General features: G+C 44.7%; 1 protein-coding gene across 28 annotated transcripts in view; it reads right to left on the bottom strand.

The window, feature by feature from the left end:
* Positions 1–2,486: 2,486 nt before the first annotated feature.
* The window catches only part of cfap74 (cilia and flagella associated protein 74), a 43,964-nt gene continuing 29,107 nt past the window's right edge, over positions 2,487–17,343 (bottom strand). For 8 of the 28 annotated variants that reach the window (XM_078084767.1, XM_078084772.1, XM_078084769.1 and 5 more), the window contains 16 exons: positions 15,407–15,494; positions 13,177–13,380; positions 12,173–12,306; positions 11,783–12,038; positions 10,769–11,112; positions 10,328–10,462; positions 8,801–8,910; positions 8,661–8,716; positions 7,530–7,649; positions 7,198–7,353; positions 6,881–7,019; positions 6,539–6,693; positions 6,247–6,379; positions 5,361–5,491; positions 4,890–5,024; positions 4,253–4,513 (listed from right to left, as the gene is read on the bottom strand). In XM_078084767.1, the coding sequence (XP_077940893.1) occupies positions 4,409–4,513; positions 4,890–5,024; positions 5,361–5,491; positions 6,247–6,379; positions 6,539–6,693; positions 6,881–7,019; positions 7,198–7,353; positions 7,530–7,649; positions 8,661–8,716; positions 8,801–8,910; positions 10,328–10,462; positions 10,769–11,112; positions 11,783–12,038; positions 12,173–12,306; positions 13,177–13,380; positions 15,407–15,494 (2,401 nt within the window). In that variant the 3' untranslated portion in view covers positions 4,253–4,408. Of the gene's footprint in view, positions 4,145–4,252; positions 4,514–4,889; positions 5,025–5,360; positions 5,492–6,246; positions 6,380–6,538; positions 6,694–6,880; positions 7,056–7,197; positions 7,354–7,529; positions 7,650–8,660; positions 8,717–8,800; positions 8,911–10,327; positions 10,463–10,768; positions 11,113–11,782; positions 12,039–12,172; positions 12,307–13,176; positions 13,381–15,406; positions 15,495–17,343 lie in introns of those variants that run through there. The other 20 variants (XM_040193288.2, XM_078084778.1, XM_040193287.2 and 17 more) reach the window with 10 other exon arrangements.

Genomic DNA, 17,343 nt, shown 5'->3' with positions numbered 1-17,343 from the left:
CACGCTTAAATAACGTTTACCTGGCAAAACGGCGCGTTTAATTCTACGGCCGTGGTTATTTGCAGAGTTTAAATCGGCTCTCATGCGAGAATGGGCTTTTCTCAACCCCAGAGTAGTTAGATAAACAGCACTTGGTTTTGATATGTGGCCCACACAGCTCTATAGGCTGTGTCGGGTACTTTCATAATAACCAGGAATTATTGGTTCAAATATTTAGCAACAAATGCCCTGTGTAAAGTCCCAAGTCTTTGGTACACATGCAACCTTTGGCTCTTTGGGGACGGTTCTATCAAAGTGTCTTTCAGTGAACTTGTGATATGAAAAAGTTTGGGAACTTTTAAAAACGTGACTTGGGTATTATAACAACCACCACGTATGACTTTCAGGTCAGTACGACAACCGCTACCCCTGAGTCAATAACACAGTCTCATTTGCAAACCAAAGCAGACCGTGCCTCCAATTTGACTAGGAAGCTGCGAGTCCTTTCCTGCCAGCGGGCACGCATCCAGAACGCTCTTTGCTGCACGCAAAGTCATTTTAATACACGCTCATGGTTTGATGATCTAATTCATACTGATCCATTAGTAATAAGTCACAACTCGCTCCGACCGCCGGCAGAAAAGTTGTCAAAATATGCCGGCAACGGCAAGGTTTCTGTTGACGGGTGATATTACCTTTGCCATACTTTATTTGTTTGAACTGATGTGCCCTAGTTCAAGACAGGAAATCACTGGGGACTTGCCTCGCGCGCTCAGTGCTTGAGGGTGGGCCTTCACTGCAGCGCAGGGATCACTTGATCATTATCAGCAGCAGTCTTGGTAGAGTGCTCCGAGGAGGGGATAATGCTCAGTGGGATAAGTCGTTACTTGGAGACGTGGAACACTTTGGCGTCCACCGGGACAACAAAGTATGTGTGTGTGTGATGGGGGGGAACAAAAGCATCATCAGCCATTGGTTTGTACGCTCCAGAGAGAGAGAAAGCGCTGTTGTCTCCGCTGTAACCCCGGCGTTTGGGGATCCACTGTTTGTGCCCGGCCTGTTGTTCCGTCGTCTCCTGACGGTCACATGTTGCAGTTGATCGATAAATGCGCTCTGAATAAGTACGTGTCTATTAAAATCAACATGCTGTAGATTTTCCCCCTGTCGTTTCAATCTCCGCACGATTCTTTGAATCTCGGACTTCCTCTCAAAGTCCTCTGCTGCGGGACGGTCCGCTCCAGAAATACCTTCCCGATAACATTAATTATAGTTGGGGATTAGAAATCTGAACTCAACACCTATCATTGCCTGCAACTTAAATAATACATAAATACAGATAGATGCAGGACGTGCTTCACGCACCCCCCTTGTGTGCGTGTGCCTTTTTGTTATTAGGTGTGGCTCTCCACCGGGACTCATCTGCTCAGGTTGATGCTGGTGAGATGCAGTTGCCCCTGGATACCCCCCCTGCCTGCCTGCCTGCCTGCATTCGCGTGTTGTGAAGCTGCTCAGGGGAGAAAGCTCACCGTCTGCGTTGGGCCTTCTGACGAGGAGAGCGGAACGGGAGTGGTCCAGGCCTCGATGGGCCGCTGGTGTCAACACATTCTCTCATTTAGTTTTACTAAATCAAATAGTCATGACGATCATGAGGGCAACCGTTAAAAAGAGATTTCAACTATTGGGCCATTTTATTCTCTTGAGAAACATCCATTTGTTATGTTAATACGGCCGATAGCACAATGCTAACGAATATATTAGCCACGTGGTTGTTTTAATATTGTAGTTGCGCATAATTGAAATACGTCACATGGACGAGGCCGCCAACAACAAAGAACATTTGCTTTTTTATGGCCCCAGTGGGTTGTATTCACACACAGACGCACAGTAAGGCAGCCAGAGATGCACAAACACACACAGGGCACAGACCGTAAGTAGCACTATCTCACAGTATTAGCGAGAGATCAGAGGAGAAATCAGATTAGAAAAAGAGGGAAAACCGCAACACAAATATTCCCTAATATGATCTCATACTTTTCATAAAACGAGTGACATTACATGAGGCTAAGCTCATAATGACCTTGCTTTTTATAGGCAGGTTGGGGTACAGTAATCTGATTTAGCATAATCTCCTCCAATCTCTGATAAATGCTTACAGCATGTATCTCTTAGAGAGGTCAGATCCCATTGGTCCGTTTTGAGGCATTACTGACATCTGCTGTTCACATGTCCTGCTTCCCCTGGAGCTGCACACCGCCCACGGAGACGAGCAAGTGAACACTGAATGCAATGAGCATTTCAGATGTGGATATTTGTAACATCAGGTATTACAAAAGGGAAATGATTTCCGAAATGTCTTATGTGATTGGAATTTGTTCACCATTAAATTGATGAATTTGGTAAAGCGCAAAGACACACGATCTGAGTGATGAATGATATAGATGCCCTGGGGACCAACAGGCCCCTATGACCTATTTTAACCATAAATGTTACATGCAAATGATACACAATTACCATTGTCACAATCATTTTTATTTTTCAAATTGCAATGTTGCCAAATATAAGCCACTCAGGCCCGCGTGAACAAACTCTAAAAACACAATTGTGCGTTTCATTCATATCTGGAAAGTCATATAACGTTGAACAAACTATATGGAATACAGTTTGACACCATGAAGTTGATAAATATCTTTGCCCCATGATCATTTGGAAGAGTCATAAGTGATGCTGTCTATTGTCTGTTAAAGGAGGAATTGCGTTTGAAAGTTTTATGATTTATTGATGATTTATTTAACAATACTAACGGGCCATAAATAATACATTAAAAGGCCATGATCGGCCCCCCGGGCCGGACTTTGGACACCCCTAACGTCTAAGGTGACACAAAGGAGTAGTCTATGCATTAAACTACTACTTTTCACCGTTGGATCTTTTAACCCATTTTTGTCATGGAGTCCAATTTGATTTAAAAAACGCATCTAAAATTATAGTAACGTTATAAAAGAAAGAATCAAGAAAAACTGCTTTTGAGCGGCTAGTATCACATATTCAAAAATATCTCCTATGACTAAAGTTGATATAATTCTTATTTTTTTTACAATGAATGTTATCCAGTAAGCTGTATAGACAGTCCAGCAGGAATAACAAGAAGAACTGGGAACGAGAAAGCAGTGTGCAGGAATGTATTCACATTTTGTGCTGACTATTGCAAATAAGCTTGTTGTTAAAGAAAGTTCCTAAAGCAACTGTTTTATAACACATGCTGATAATGCAGGACTTTTCCCAGAGCGGGAGGTCAACTTCCCTAACCTCCACTATTTCAAATACACTACAGCACATTCAATTCCTGGACATTCCAGGGATTCCATGACCCCAGGAGGAGCAGTGGGGGCATCAGGAGGCTCCTAGTAGCAGCTACTGGTACGTGGAACATTGTGGCTGAGCCCTGGTCTGGTCCCAGTCCACGGAAAGGAGGGCCGACCCAAGTGATATCCCTAAAGTTCAAATTCAGGCAAAACCTATTTTGATCTACAACCAGTTACCTCCCAGTAAATTTATTCTAAGCTGTAAAAGCCTTCAACGACAATATCTCAGTGGACATTGTGACAGTCAAAATATTCTCCCAACTGTGGAATAACAACATTTATTTATTAATTCATGGCATGTGAGCTGGAGATTTGATAATCCAATGAAAAAGATTAGGATTGCAGACATCCCAGTTCCATTGTTAAATCTTTCACCTTTGACTCTTTGACACAGGCCCTAATATCTTTGGATTGAAGCTGCCAAAACCTGAACTCTAGCTCTCAATAATACAGTAATAAGAATACAGTGATAATTACCACTGGCCTTCTACTAAGATTGATACCAGTGTTATTGACATCACTGTTCGTGCCATCGAGCTTCCAGAATCAACTTCTCCTCTTATGTTAAACCGATGCATCATTCGATGGCTGATCAACGGGCTATAATTGTGCAAAAGTAGCCTCTAATCCAAACTAACGTTATCCATTATTAATCTATATTAATCGTTGCATATTATGTATCATGTTTGACAGATTTTGTCACCTCTGCGTCCTCCCACCTCACGCATGTAGTGCCAGAACTCCACCGTCACACCCGTAACCCCGATGTAACACAGCTGCTCAGTTGGCATTAGGTACAACCCCTGGTGGCGAAATTAAAAACATTTAAAAAAATGAGCCGGTGACATCACTTGACCTGTGGCCCACCGGGCATGTCGGTCACCGTGGAGAAAAGTCCACAATTAAGACGATTTCCAGATACATTAACTCCACCTTTTATTGATTTGATTGAATACATTTAATCCATAAATAGTCAATGTTTTAGTTCATGCCTTGCCACATACATGTCAGAGTGCATGTGGGTGTGAGATGATTCCCAATTGTCCGGGGTCCCGACGCTGTAGAGGTCAGTCGGCCGCGGTGGAGACCAAAGCCATGAGGGTGACTCTGTAAACGTTGGTCTCATCCCCCGTCAAGGTGAGAGGTAAACATGTCTGCACCACCTCATAGGGCTGAAACGCGCACAAACACACACACACAGGAGCTTACATGGTGGTATTGCAGTACAAGGTACTGACATAACTCAATATTAATATTAATTCTATTGTACTTAATATTTTCTATAGTACAACGTACAGTGATCGATTCTCTTAAGGTTGCAAAAGGCTGAAAGAAGCTGAATCAGATTTTAAACCGTAAAAAACTGAACAAAAAGTGACTCCTTTATTGTTTTCACTCAACGAGCAGCTTATTATGTGTATTACTTCTTTTAAAATAGGTCATTTAGCTGTACAACCTACATATTTATGCAGACTTGCCCATGCCCCTCCTCTGTACAGCTTGTTTCCCCCCCTACTCAGTAACAGCCTCGTGGCTCATCGGCCTCACCTTGTACCCACTGTGGGGAACCCATGTGACCGTGACGGTGCGTTGGTGGCCCGGTTCCACGGAGCCCCTGCCGGGCTCCACGCTGAAGCCGAGCGGCTGCAGGGACGCCGCGTTGTCCCACTGAAAGTCACCGCCCTGGAAAACAGGAGAACACGGACCTTCTAGACAAAAGCCACGCATTTGATTTCCTCACCGAAGTTGAAACCTGGTTTGTGGACACGTCTCACTTCATAGTCTATGTGTCATTATGCTTTGTGGGTCAAACTATGTTTGTGGATTTAAGAGGCCCCAACAAGGGCCCGATGGAGGAGTCAGATCGGTTGTCACATTGACGGCAGAATAGCTTTAAATCCTTTATAGTGTAGTTTTAAAATAAAGCCGTTAGCACATCAACTCATCTTGTCTCACGATGCATCACAGTTCCCTTGATGAAACACGTGGTAGTATCCACGTCCGATGACGTCACAGTACCTTCTTCACGGACTGTGTGGCGATGCAGCCCACCTGCAGCTCCCTCACCGCAGGTGTGATGACTCCCGCGCTGTAGCCGGCCCGAAGGGTCACCAGCACGGGGGTGGTGGGCTTCTCCTTCAGCTCCGGCTCTGACAGATATAGAGAGCACCGGGGGAGCGGTTTGCTCAGATTCAGCCTCTTAACAACATCATTTCACTTTTCTTTTAAAGTCAATGGAATTGGAATACGGTTCATTGGTTATATGTTATATGTATAAGTTATATGCTGCAAAACTAGACATTCCCACCAGGCTCAGCTGTATTTTGTGTCAATCGCTCGGCATGGTACTGTTAGAATGTAGGTGTGCCTCCTGCTGATGAACGGTCTCTACTGTTCCAGACATCCTTTTGCTTCCATTCATGAATTTCAAATCCAAATAGAAATAATTTACAGTCACTGACGGATATCAAATAGCCCAAAAGACATTTACTATGTTGGCTTATACAATTCAAGCAAGTTTAACGAGTGTGCTGAGCATTTGTTTCAATTTGTTTTTTGATCGTGACTGTTGACATTGCTTTAATTTGGTGAACTGTACAGCAACCTTGTCTTTGAGATGTGCCACCTTTGGATCTTGTGTTACTATATGATCTGAATGCTGGTGACCAGCACATTGGCTGTATCCTATGATTGATGAGCATGAATGACTAAAACTAAGCGCCTGCCCCTTGCTGGCATAATATCTAATGTGTCTAATCTTTTGAGATTATACTTGAACTTGAATCCATTTCCAGTGGAAATATTGACCCCTTCTGCAATGACTCCATGTCTCTAGACTACATCATGTCCATCACAGCAGAAGTGGATAACCGTGAGGAGGAGATGAAGGCAGCGGCCTGCGTACCTTTGAGCGGAGGTCGTCTGGTTGTCGGTGGAGGGAGGAGGGATTCGATGGGCACCGTCAGCACGTCTCCTCCCAACAGATACATGTTGTGTGAAGAAGCCGCTCCCTTCACATCCACCACGCACACTTTGCTCTGAGAGACAGAATTGGATCAGTGTTCAGGTCGCCTTAGAACGGAGACGCGCAGCCTTTCGCCGGGACCCCGGGATGCTTTTCAACCAGCGATTAAGATCAAGGTCCAGTCGAGTGTCCTGATCTCAACGTCTTTGTGCGTGCGCGGCGTTGTGCTGACCTTATTCGCGAGCTCTACGGTCAGCCTGTCAGAGTAGTTGACAGAAGGGTGGTCGGGCCGAAAGGTGACGGCGATGTCGAGGCTCCGTCCCGGAGCAACGCTGCCCTCTGCTGGAACAGCGCTGAACACACTCAGCCCGTTAAGGTTCTGGGATCCTACACGGGACACAAGTACCAGGAGTAAGTGTTACTCAGCCAGACACTGGTTTCATGGGGTTGTTTGCATCTGTTGCTTCTACTCTCATTTATTTCGGTTCTGACCTACGTGTGTCAAAGTGAATCTCCGCCAGTTGGGAGTTTTCAGGTTCCCTGTGGAATGGCTGCAGTGTTAGTTGTGCCTTACCGACAGCAGGCTGGACCGGAGAGTCAGTGTGAGTCCGCAGCAGGGAGGCCAGGCCGTCCGCTCCACCCGGAGGCCTTGAGGGAGAGAGGCTGGCCAGCAGCGCCCTGAAGCCCACGGCCACCACTGAGCTGTTTTGCAGCTGCGGGCAGAACAGGACTTAATGTCAGTTCCTACCCTGCAAACATCAAGGCAATGTGAAAACAAACCAGCAATCGTAATCAATGGAGTTGAATCAGACATGAAAGGAACAGAGAAGCCAACAATCTTTGTCTCGCTGGTCTTTTCTGCCCTCTGCGATCGGCACGCTGTGGACTGACCTTCAGGACATGCGTGGCGCACTCCTTCTGCAACACATGGCCAAAGTCAAGGACGCCTCCAGGGTGGGAGGAGGTGACGGCAGGGACCACGGCCACTCCACTCAGAGTCATCTCCAGGGTCATCTTCTGGCTACGCACCTCCAAAATCTCGCAGTACTTCAGAACAGTGGAGGGGGGGGGGGGTCACTAAATAATATTTGAGTGGCACAACAAGCTGAAGCTGGAGAGGAATAAATCAGTGGATTCATCCAATGGTGGGAAAAGCGTGTCACACTTGCATGTTTGTTACGTTCCAGCAAAAAGCAGTGCTTGATCGTATATGTTCTACAGACCTTTTTCTCCAGAGAGGGGCTGAAGGCCACAACCAGAGTGTGCTTTTCCCCGGGTCTAATGCACCTGAGAGCATTCAGAAGGGAAAAAGGGCCGTGTACATCCAGCACCGATGACCCCAGCTTGTAAACGGTCAAAGAAAAGCACCGTTGAAATGTGATGAACGTGTTATCTGCTTTAGTAGATGTAGTAGTGGTATTTTAGGATGAAGACATACTACACTTATTGGAAAGACTTCCCAGGATATGAAAATAGTACAAAAAGTGCCATGTGGATAATACTTCTAAATATACATGTATATCTAGAAGGATTATTACTTGTATCCAGGAGGTTTACATTCCGAAGTAGACAATTGGTAAGTATGTATCTGACATGATACGTTCAAGACTTAACTTTCATTGTGACACATTTATTCAATTAGAGAACTTCTCTTTTTTTTTCAAGAATTTGTCATCCATTTCTATCAGACTTCTGTCTCCATTTTATTTTGTCCTCATCCTAGATTCTCAAAAGTAAAATGCATCATCAGGGGAAGTGTCCTTGTTACCCTGTAACATCTGCACTACACTACCCATCAGTTTTCTTTAGAAATGCATTTAAAAAGTGTGTGAGAGGTTAAAGGCTTTGGCTATCAATCAAATCTTACCAATTTGAGTAAGTTGCATGTCATTTCCTATCCCTCTTTTATCGCTAAAAAGACCTCATTTCCTTTTACTGTCAGCATTTAAGATTAGGATCTTTCTTAGGACAGCAATGCAAAATCAAATATACACACACATTTTCCATCTCACTTGTTGTGCTATTTATCAATCCAGCTTGTTTTGGAGTTTCCTAGTTTTGTCTCCTGTTGTCTCCTCTTCGATATAATGTGACTATAAAGGCACTAAAAGTGCTAAATATATTTGAAAAGCTCAACAGCAAAGTGTCTTCCCAAAGGATAAGAGAATAAATATGTATCAGATTATAATGTGAACTGTCCCTTTAAAACATAGAATCAGTTTGTCATAAAGTACGTTTACATTTTCTACAGTTTTTAAGTTGAATTTTGAGTAAGAGTAATTACCGTTTTTCTTTTACATTAAAAGTTAACAACAGAACTCTTTTATCCATCAGTGAGACTTTTGACAGGATACATCCAGAGTTTCCCTTGAAATGTTCTGAACGGTAAACCTCTTGATCACTCGTTCTCCTGAAGATGGACGACACCAAAAAAACCCCCACAATCAACGAGTACCAGAAAACTGAAGCACCATAAACCTTCACAATCACTCACCCACTGCCACCTGATGGAAGTCTATGACATTCTTTGCACTGTTGGATGTGACCACTAGGGGGGGCTGGACGGCCGGACACTGCAGCCTGAGGTGCAGCGTATTGAAGGCACTGTGGAGACGATGAACACAACAAGCTGTTCTTTGTTTTCACAGCATTATCAAGACCCGTACACTTGAGGATGAAACAGAGTTCATTTTAATTCTAATAACGCTGTAAGGAAAACACTTTGATGAGCTCACAGTTCAAAGAAGAATGTTTACTATTGAAGTGAAATAGCCTCAGGATGCCTACTTCTCTTCAGCCGCTTGGATTTAAAGACAAAGTTGATTCTTTTTCTACCACATTTATACTCCCTGGATAAAAACAGGCGTTATGAAAAAGGAGAAAGAGACAGACGAGGCGAAAAAACAAGTTTGAACCCTTTCTTCTTTCTCTTTCAAGCTGCAGTGGAAGCAGTACAGACACTTGCATACATACGTAAAGCTGCACCGTGGCTTCACGTGAAATGGGTCATTTTTGCCTTACAAAGGTTGTGTTTAGAAGAAACAGGTTTCCCACTCAAACATCTCTCCGACATCCACTCACTTGAAGCCAATGACCCCAAATGTGGAGTTAAAGGACCCTAACCCTAAGACCACACACCTCCCTACATACAGTTTTTTCACATATCTAAATATTCAATTCCATGTGATATCAGACGCAGGGGTCCATGTCATAACAATTATAAATGAATACTAATGGAATAAAACCAACACATAGGTATAATTTTTGCAGTCCTCAATGATTAAAATACACAGACATGTGTACCAATGTTTCCAAATACATGACACACTGTTTCAGCTCAGTTTAGACCGTTAAAATACTATTTTCTGACATTGGAACTTGTACATAAGTTTATTCAACACTGCAAGGAAGGTGGAAACATTACTCGGCGCGACCACGCGACATGCACCCGTCCACCTCGGGAGCTCGAGCAAGAGCTGTTTTAACATAATCTGCACACATGTTGGCCTGTGCATCATCATCAAAGGTCATTTCTGAGGATGCCACCAAAATATCTCCCTTTGGTCACATTTAAATGGGTAAAATCCCATTTCAATGGGTCATCGTTGGCTTGCCCGGGTGATTCTAACCGTCCAGTCCTTCCTCTATTCATCGGGTAATCAGTGTGTTCCAAACTCATAGCGTCTAAGTGGTGATTCTTTTTTCGGGGCAGCCGAGATGTTTCCACCATAGCAGATGTCTTGGCTATTCATTAAAAGGAAGAAAATAAACTACATAGCAAAACCACAAGATCATTTCCCACACATCTTATTCACGTTGAGATGGAAGCTGTAAATGCAATTTACTGGAGGGGCATCCAGACCCTCAGGCTACACATTGTGGAATGTGCACCACAAGATCGACCGAAATGCTAAGAGCCCAAAAGGAAAAGAAGCGTATTCGTATTTTTGAAACTAAATATTCTGCATTTAAAACACAAGGCACGACAGGGAACCACAGAGCGCTGCTGACTCAGCGCTACCTCCACGCCGGCTGGGCCTGCGGGTCGTCCTCTGGGGGGTCTCCGTCCGACACGAAGCAGGGGACGGTGCTCTCGCTGTAGCGTCCAGTGAAGGAGTGCAGCAGAGAGGCTCTGGCCTCCTCCTGCCGCTCTGACCTTGAAGGAGAAACAAATCAACAGCGGCTCTTGGATGTTAACGCGACAAAAGCCTCCCTCAAACCTTTCCTGCAAAAGTCATGTGAACCCTGAGGGAAAGTTTAGGAGAAAGCTTTGGTTTAGGGAGGCTTTCAGCCGGAATGTGAAAGATGATTCTTAGAGAATAACATATTTTTCTTGCATCAATCGTTGGTATTTAGTAGTAGAATATTTAAAAATGAATATTTGTATGTGTATTCTAAAGTAATATTGCCGCACAAAGCCGGCCAACAACATCAAGTCTTTGTTGGAATGAAAGCCTCTTACCACGGCCGCAACTCAGCAGGATTTGGTGACTCGGTTGGCTGGTCCGTCTTTGGGATCACAGGGGCCTTCTTCCCTTTAGCGGTGACCACTGGGACCGCTTTTAAAGCCTCGGGGCACATAAACACACACACACACACGATGCAGCATCTACAATCTGTACGAACACCAGCATGCACATGACAGTGAAAACAAAGGGGGGGTATCCGTACCTCCTGCTCAGCGTGTCTGCTCCTCTCCTGCTCCTCCAGGCGGTGCAGCTCGACTCGCCGGAGGAGACGCAGCGCCTCCTCTTGGATGTCTTGGTCTGGCAGTCGGGGTCTGAACGTCACTTGGAGCAGACATCTCTGTGTGAGGGGAGCGATGGGGTAATCACGTTGGGAATATGTCAGATTTAGCTAATTGATTGTCACGATCGCGTCTTGTGTTAAACACATTTGCAGAACACTTTAAAGTGGCGTTCAGATTTCAGTGCTCTCCCTCGCCGTCGATATTCTATTCAAGCCTCTGCTTTGCTGTTACGAAGCAGAGGTCTGAATTAGTTGCGGGCGGTCTCCTGTTTTCTGCATCCTGGCTCCCCCTAACCCCTACATTTTCAGATGATGCTCCATTTACTAAATGAACATTAAGATTCATTGATTTGGCCATTATTCCCTGTACCCATTGCTGTCAAATTGCAGTGCAAACTAAAACTAAAAAGCCCTTTTTCACGTCCTTCAGATGTCCAGCAGAGTGCATCATTGCACTGCACAGGGATCCGCTGCGTTTGTCTCTCAGCCCTGTCTGCTCTCTGATCGGTGCTTGTCTTTGTTGCAGGTTTGCAAAGTAAAAATGTATGGTGCTACTCCCAGGTTGGGTTTATTTACAAAGCAAAATTAAAGGAATACGATCCAAACTCAACTCAAATTTTTTGATCAGTCAAGAGTTTGGACTTAAATTCTAGCGACATACTAATCATTTGCAGGTTACGTGTAAAGACTTGACATCACTGTAACTATTAGAGGTGTGCTGCTCCACCTCTCCCGGCAGTAGGCGGCCTGCTGACGGAGCGATGCTGATGTCTGAACCCTCGGGTAGGCTGAAGGAGAAGAGCCTGGGGGCCGCGGGAGCCACCGCGTCCTTCCCCACCGGAGGGATTGTTTTTTTGGGGTGGATCAGGTGAAGTACGGCAGTGGATTTGTCCCCTATGGCCGTGGCCCCAAACTGAACCAGAGAGTGGGAGAGCTGCAGCGGGGGGCGGACACCCGCCGCTCGGCACGACAGGATGAAATCTCTGTGGACAAATCGTTTTGTTTAACACTCATGAATAGTCATTGAACCAAATACAATCATAGCAAAAATGTGTTGTCTTTTTTTGAATCAGAAAATCCGTTCAATTTACACAGAATGCAAGATTAAAAAGTTAACCTGTTAAATCCTGATTTGCAGCGGAGCTGGAAATTGTATTCTTTGGCCTTTTTGGCACTGAAAATCAGATCTATCTCCAGGGTCTCTTGTGGGAGCAGAGTGCCAAAGCCGTCATTGGGCTGCACCTCAATAAACTGTAGCGTGAGAGAAGAAGAGCAACACAATCACTCATTTAGAATCTCTTTCATTTCCATTAAATTAAACAATTATTTTGTGTATTCTGCAATAGCCATTTAGCAATTATCTTACAAAGATTAAGCGTTTTAACATTAAGTAAGTGGAAGTAAGTGCTGACTTTGTCTCCCTGTTTACATGTGGAGTGAGAATGCCAAAGCTGAAAGAAAATGACACCACTATAGAAGAAAGTCTATACAAACAAACAGCACTATTTATATAGCAGCGCTAATTGGATCAGTGTTATTAACAGCGCTGTTGTCCCAGAAGTTAAGAGCGGAAACCGGGGAATGATTTCCGCCAATTTTTCTGCACAAAATTGCAGGACTCGTAGGAATAGTTGTTCTATCATTAGTGGCGGAGTGGGACCCTGATTGCCTTCCTAAGAATGAGGGATTCACAACATATGCAACATAATTTGGTTTTATTACTGCTGCTTCACAGCCAACTGCTATTGCTTTTGCTGTATTTTTACTAAAGTGTCTGTCGTGGTGCTGAGCGACATTTGCTGTTTCCACGGTAACGGCAGGGGATGCCAAATCCACCAAGTCTGAAATCCTGAGGACCACAACATCAAGGGTCGAATGAAAAGAGCAACTCTAAACAAAAAAAAAAGGGAAAAACGTGTGAAACGATGAGTGAGGCCAGAAACGGTGAACAATGGACGTCTTATTCATTTCAATGAGTAAAATATGAGCCTGAACACACCTGACACCATCTAGTAAAGCAGTACTGATAGAATCATTGTTTTCAGTGGCTAACAGTAACTGTAACGGTAAGTTTCTGCTTGCAAACGGACGTGCTAGAGGTTCTCGTTCCTCACGCTGTACCTCTGGAACGCTCAGGAAGCCGAAGTCCTGAGGCAGCAGGGACAGGTTGGTGAGGCGAACGCTGCTCTTGACCGACTGGTAGATGGAACAGAGGCCAAAGTCCACCGGAGTCCGGTCGAACCGCAGCTCTGACGAGGTGACGACAGCTTGGACCGTGAAGTGCAGCGGCATCACCTGAACGCACGTGAAGCCGAGATGAATCAGCTGCATGACAAAGGGATGGATGGGTAGCACCTTTTCTACGTCACACGCAGGCCCGAAGGACTCAATGATGTACTATGTGTGCTGCTAACGAAACAAATTCATGTTTGAGGCGGGTCTGCTAATTGGGAGAGGCTTTTATGCATAAAGTCACGAGCCGAGCGCTGAGCAGATGAGATGTAAGACTTGTGTGGGCGTGTGACAACGCGCTTTAAAACTAGTACAGGCTTAATGGGAGATAAAAGAAAATTAAAATCTCTCCAGCAAACCCAAGAAACTTTTTTATCGGCGACATCGCAGTTCTTCTGAATTGTCTTTGGTATAAAATCAATCGTGCAAGGCAGGGGGTATTCTTTTTTTTTTATTGTCGTTAGGTGCCACAAAATGAGTTAAACGTTTGTTCTGTCCTCAGTCAGGAACTAAATCTTTAAACATTTGTCACAAATAGGATTGAATAAAAAAAAAAGCCTCAATCATCCTCTAAAACCAGGGGTGGGTATTGTATTGTATTGATTTCAGCAATCGATACTCATAACGGTGTGCGTGTGTTAAGTACTACACACTTTTGAATCGTGATTGTGTACTAGACCATATCAATATTGGTTAGATCAAATCCTTTATTGCTATTGATCGTTTTATGGAGAATTAAAATATAGGGTATTTAACACGCCTTTATCCTTCATCACCTACATTATACTTGCTGTGAATGGAGTCAGTCCTCAGCAGATGACCTTGCTTATTGGTCTTAGTACCATTCCTGTCCTGCCTGCTGTGACGTCTGGTGGCCATACAACAGGGTGTGTGTGTGTGTGTGTGTGTGTGTGTGTGTGTGTGTGCACATGCCAGGAACTCAGGGGTGCGACTTGGGGCAACAGCTTTGGTGCACCACAGGAGCATCCTGGCCCAACACACACACACACACACACACACACACAACCCTCTCCTCTCATTGTCGTGGAGGGGACGCAGGCTGGATGAGGCGGGAGAGGAAGGTTTTCTTGAACCGTTTGCCAAGAAGATGGAATAGATTTAGGTTTATTTAGAAAGAGGACTGGCATCAATACAGCAGCACGTCTAAGCAGCCGCTCTGTGTTTTTTAATAAAAGCTGCTGCTGACAAGCCGACGGAATTTAGAGGCTGTCAGCAATTTATTACTTGCATCAAGAGGTCCAGAATGAACTGTTTTTATATTTCAAAAGTTTTTAATTTACAATATTGGACCTGGTGGAGAGAATTTTGCGACGTCTCCCCCTGAGGGGAATTATTTAGAATTTTCAACACCGAATAGCAAATTATTTCTTGTCAATGTTTGGATGCACATTAAAGTCACAGGATAACAAGAAATCATTGATTCATCTTAAGTTACATTATGTCATGATTATCACAACAAGAAAACATTAAGATTGTCAATCTTAATGTTAATGTTCTCAATTAGAATCTTCTGCTTTGTTTACATAAACTGCCTTTGGATGGTTGCGCAACCTTCTGTTGAGTAATGACAATAAATTACCCACGAAACCTTGAATACATTAAGTATGCGTATGTGTTATATCCAGTTATGTTTATAACTGATATCAAATATAAAAAACTCTCATGTTAGTATGCGATGTGCCATAAATGAAGGCCCCACTAATCGCTTACTTTACCTAGTAAACAATAGTGAGCTTAACCCCATCTTCACCGATGGTGTTATGAAATATAACATAGATAGCTGCTCCAGTAACTGACAATATGATTGTAATGAATGTTAGCACATAATAAGACAGCACAACGATTTTCACCCTTTTCTGAGAGATCCTCTGTGAAACTATTTGGGATAACCTTTATGCTTGGCTTATTAGCGCCCGTGGAGCAACTAGGCCTTGAGGGTGGGAGATAATTTTAGCTTGTTACCAGCAAAATAGGTTACAACTTTCAGTCGCTCTGCTTCTGTGAGGGACAAAGTAGGACACGGGCGCTGTAACGCGCTTTAAGGATCACGGGGAGGTTTCCTGTGAGATAAACTGCAGCGTGTTGCTGTAATACAAACCTGGCCTGCTACTTCAACGGCCATTGGAACCTCCAGGACTCCTGTATCGCTGTCAAAAAGATCCTTGGCATCTTTGGATAAAGAGCTTCTGTGAGAGAGCAGACACACTGTAGTTGCATCATGTGCAGACGGAGAACAAAAGACAGCAATTAGTTGTTGAAAAAACAGCTGCAATTTCTCCCCCCCCCCTTTTTTTCCTCCAGAACATCAGTGAAAAGACACGAGCCACTGCTGAGCCCTTCAAAGACAGATCGAGATTCAGACCCCTGAAGAAGAATTTATTCACTTTAACCCACCACTGTAGCACCGGCTCGCCTGGGGAAGCAAGGGGAGAGATGTGGAGCGCGCCTCCACACGACTGTAGGTTGTAGCCATGGTGATGGGAGACGTAAGTATGATTCAAAGAGGCCCAGTAGTCATGCACGGGCTTATGTAAAACTTACAATATAGCACAGACACCGCATGTGTAGCTAACTGTGATGTAAACGATGGTCAAATGTCAAACGCCGTCTCGTGGCTTGGATCCCCCCCGTCTCTCCCCTTCTCCCAACACCTCTCTCTTGTTCCCCCGCCACCCCATCGCTCGTCCCTCCTCTGTTTTCCCCCCCACGGTAAACTGTCTCCTCTGTCTTTCATCCGCTGTGGATGCCAGCTGTTTTAAGGCTCCCCAGATGTCAGTGTCAGTTCTTTCAAAGCACCGCGAGCGAGCGTCGCCCCCCCACGCATCAGTCAGACGCAGGCTGGAGGAAACGATCAGGTTTCCTTAATCGCGTCACCCTTAAATCTCCTCCTTTCCTATGGGCATTAACAGAAATGGGTTGTTCCCCCCGCTGGGTTCAGTTTGACCGAGGGGCACAGGGGGTGTATTTAAGGAAGCGCTCTTGTTCTGCCTGCAAATAACATCGCTGCTGGAGAGCCCCTCTTGAATTAGCTTTGGCAGGGCAGAGTGGAAAAGCGTGGTGGGACGTCGCCAGGACCATATGCTCGGGATAATGCCTTTACGGATGGACGGGGTTTCAGATTTGTCGGTGTCAAGCACAGATTTACTTGGGTGCTTTTCTTCTCTGGAGCCAGATTATCCGCACAGCCTCGACCCAAAATGAATTCTCCTCCGTCTAAATGAAACGAAAGGAGTCTCCGTTTGCCTGCACGTCTCCACCACGGACAATCTGATCCACCTCACACTGTAAGTGTCGCCGAAGGCCCAGAGGAGACCACTGTCCAGTGTGGAGTTGTTAACGTGAGCATTACAGGAGGCCAAGCAGGTAGAGGACGTAGCGAAACGGAAAAAGTTGTTCCAACTTTGAGGTGCTACGCGAGCAGCGGTGCAGATCTGGAATGGACAGCGATATCTACTTTATCTCTGTGTGCATCCCTCGAAAACCTGGAAAGTCAAAGAGAAGATAGGAGACGAGAGGACGAGGCCAAAGGTGAAATAACTCAGAGACACGTCCGATTCTAGGAAAGTGGCTGCCGTAAGGCTTCCTTTTACCCAGTGGGGGCAAATTCAATGTATGGACTTCAGTGTGGACTGCGGCTAGATTTCATCACCATTAAAAAATGATGATCAGGACGGATTACAAAACCGATTAAGAGGCTTAGGGATTTTCCCCTAAATGGGGAAATGGATTGCTAAAAAACTAAAACCAATAAATAACTTTAAATATAAACTCAAAAAATTAAATAAACCAGACAGGATGTTTTCGTTGTTTGCAACTGACAGCGTTATCAAAGTTGCGGTGAGTGCTGTGAGTTGTGAACTATTGGTGAAAGTGCTGGCAGAGCTGTCTGGTGTAATCTGTAGTAAATCATCCTCGTAATCTCCCTTTTATCAGGCAGAACTGCCAGGGTGGGACACGTTGCTTTGCTCTTCAGGGATTACACCTAAAACCGTCCATTCAAGCTATCCTATCCAAACGTCATCAGGTTCAATTATT

Source organism: Gasterosteus aculeatus, chromosome 2, assembly GCF_964276395.1.
Source record: "Gasterosteus aculeatus chromosome 2, fGasAcu3.hap1.1, whole genome shotgun sequence".
NCBI classification, from domain to species: Eukaryota; Metazoa; Chordata; class Actinopteri; order Perciformes; family Gasterosteidae; genus Gasterosteus; species Gasterosteus aculeatus.
The sequence above is the reverse complement of the archived record's forward strand: the minus strand, read 5'-3'. Positions and strand labels throughout refer to the sequence as shown.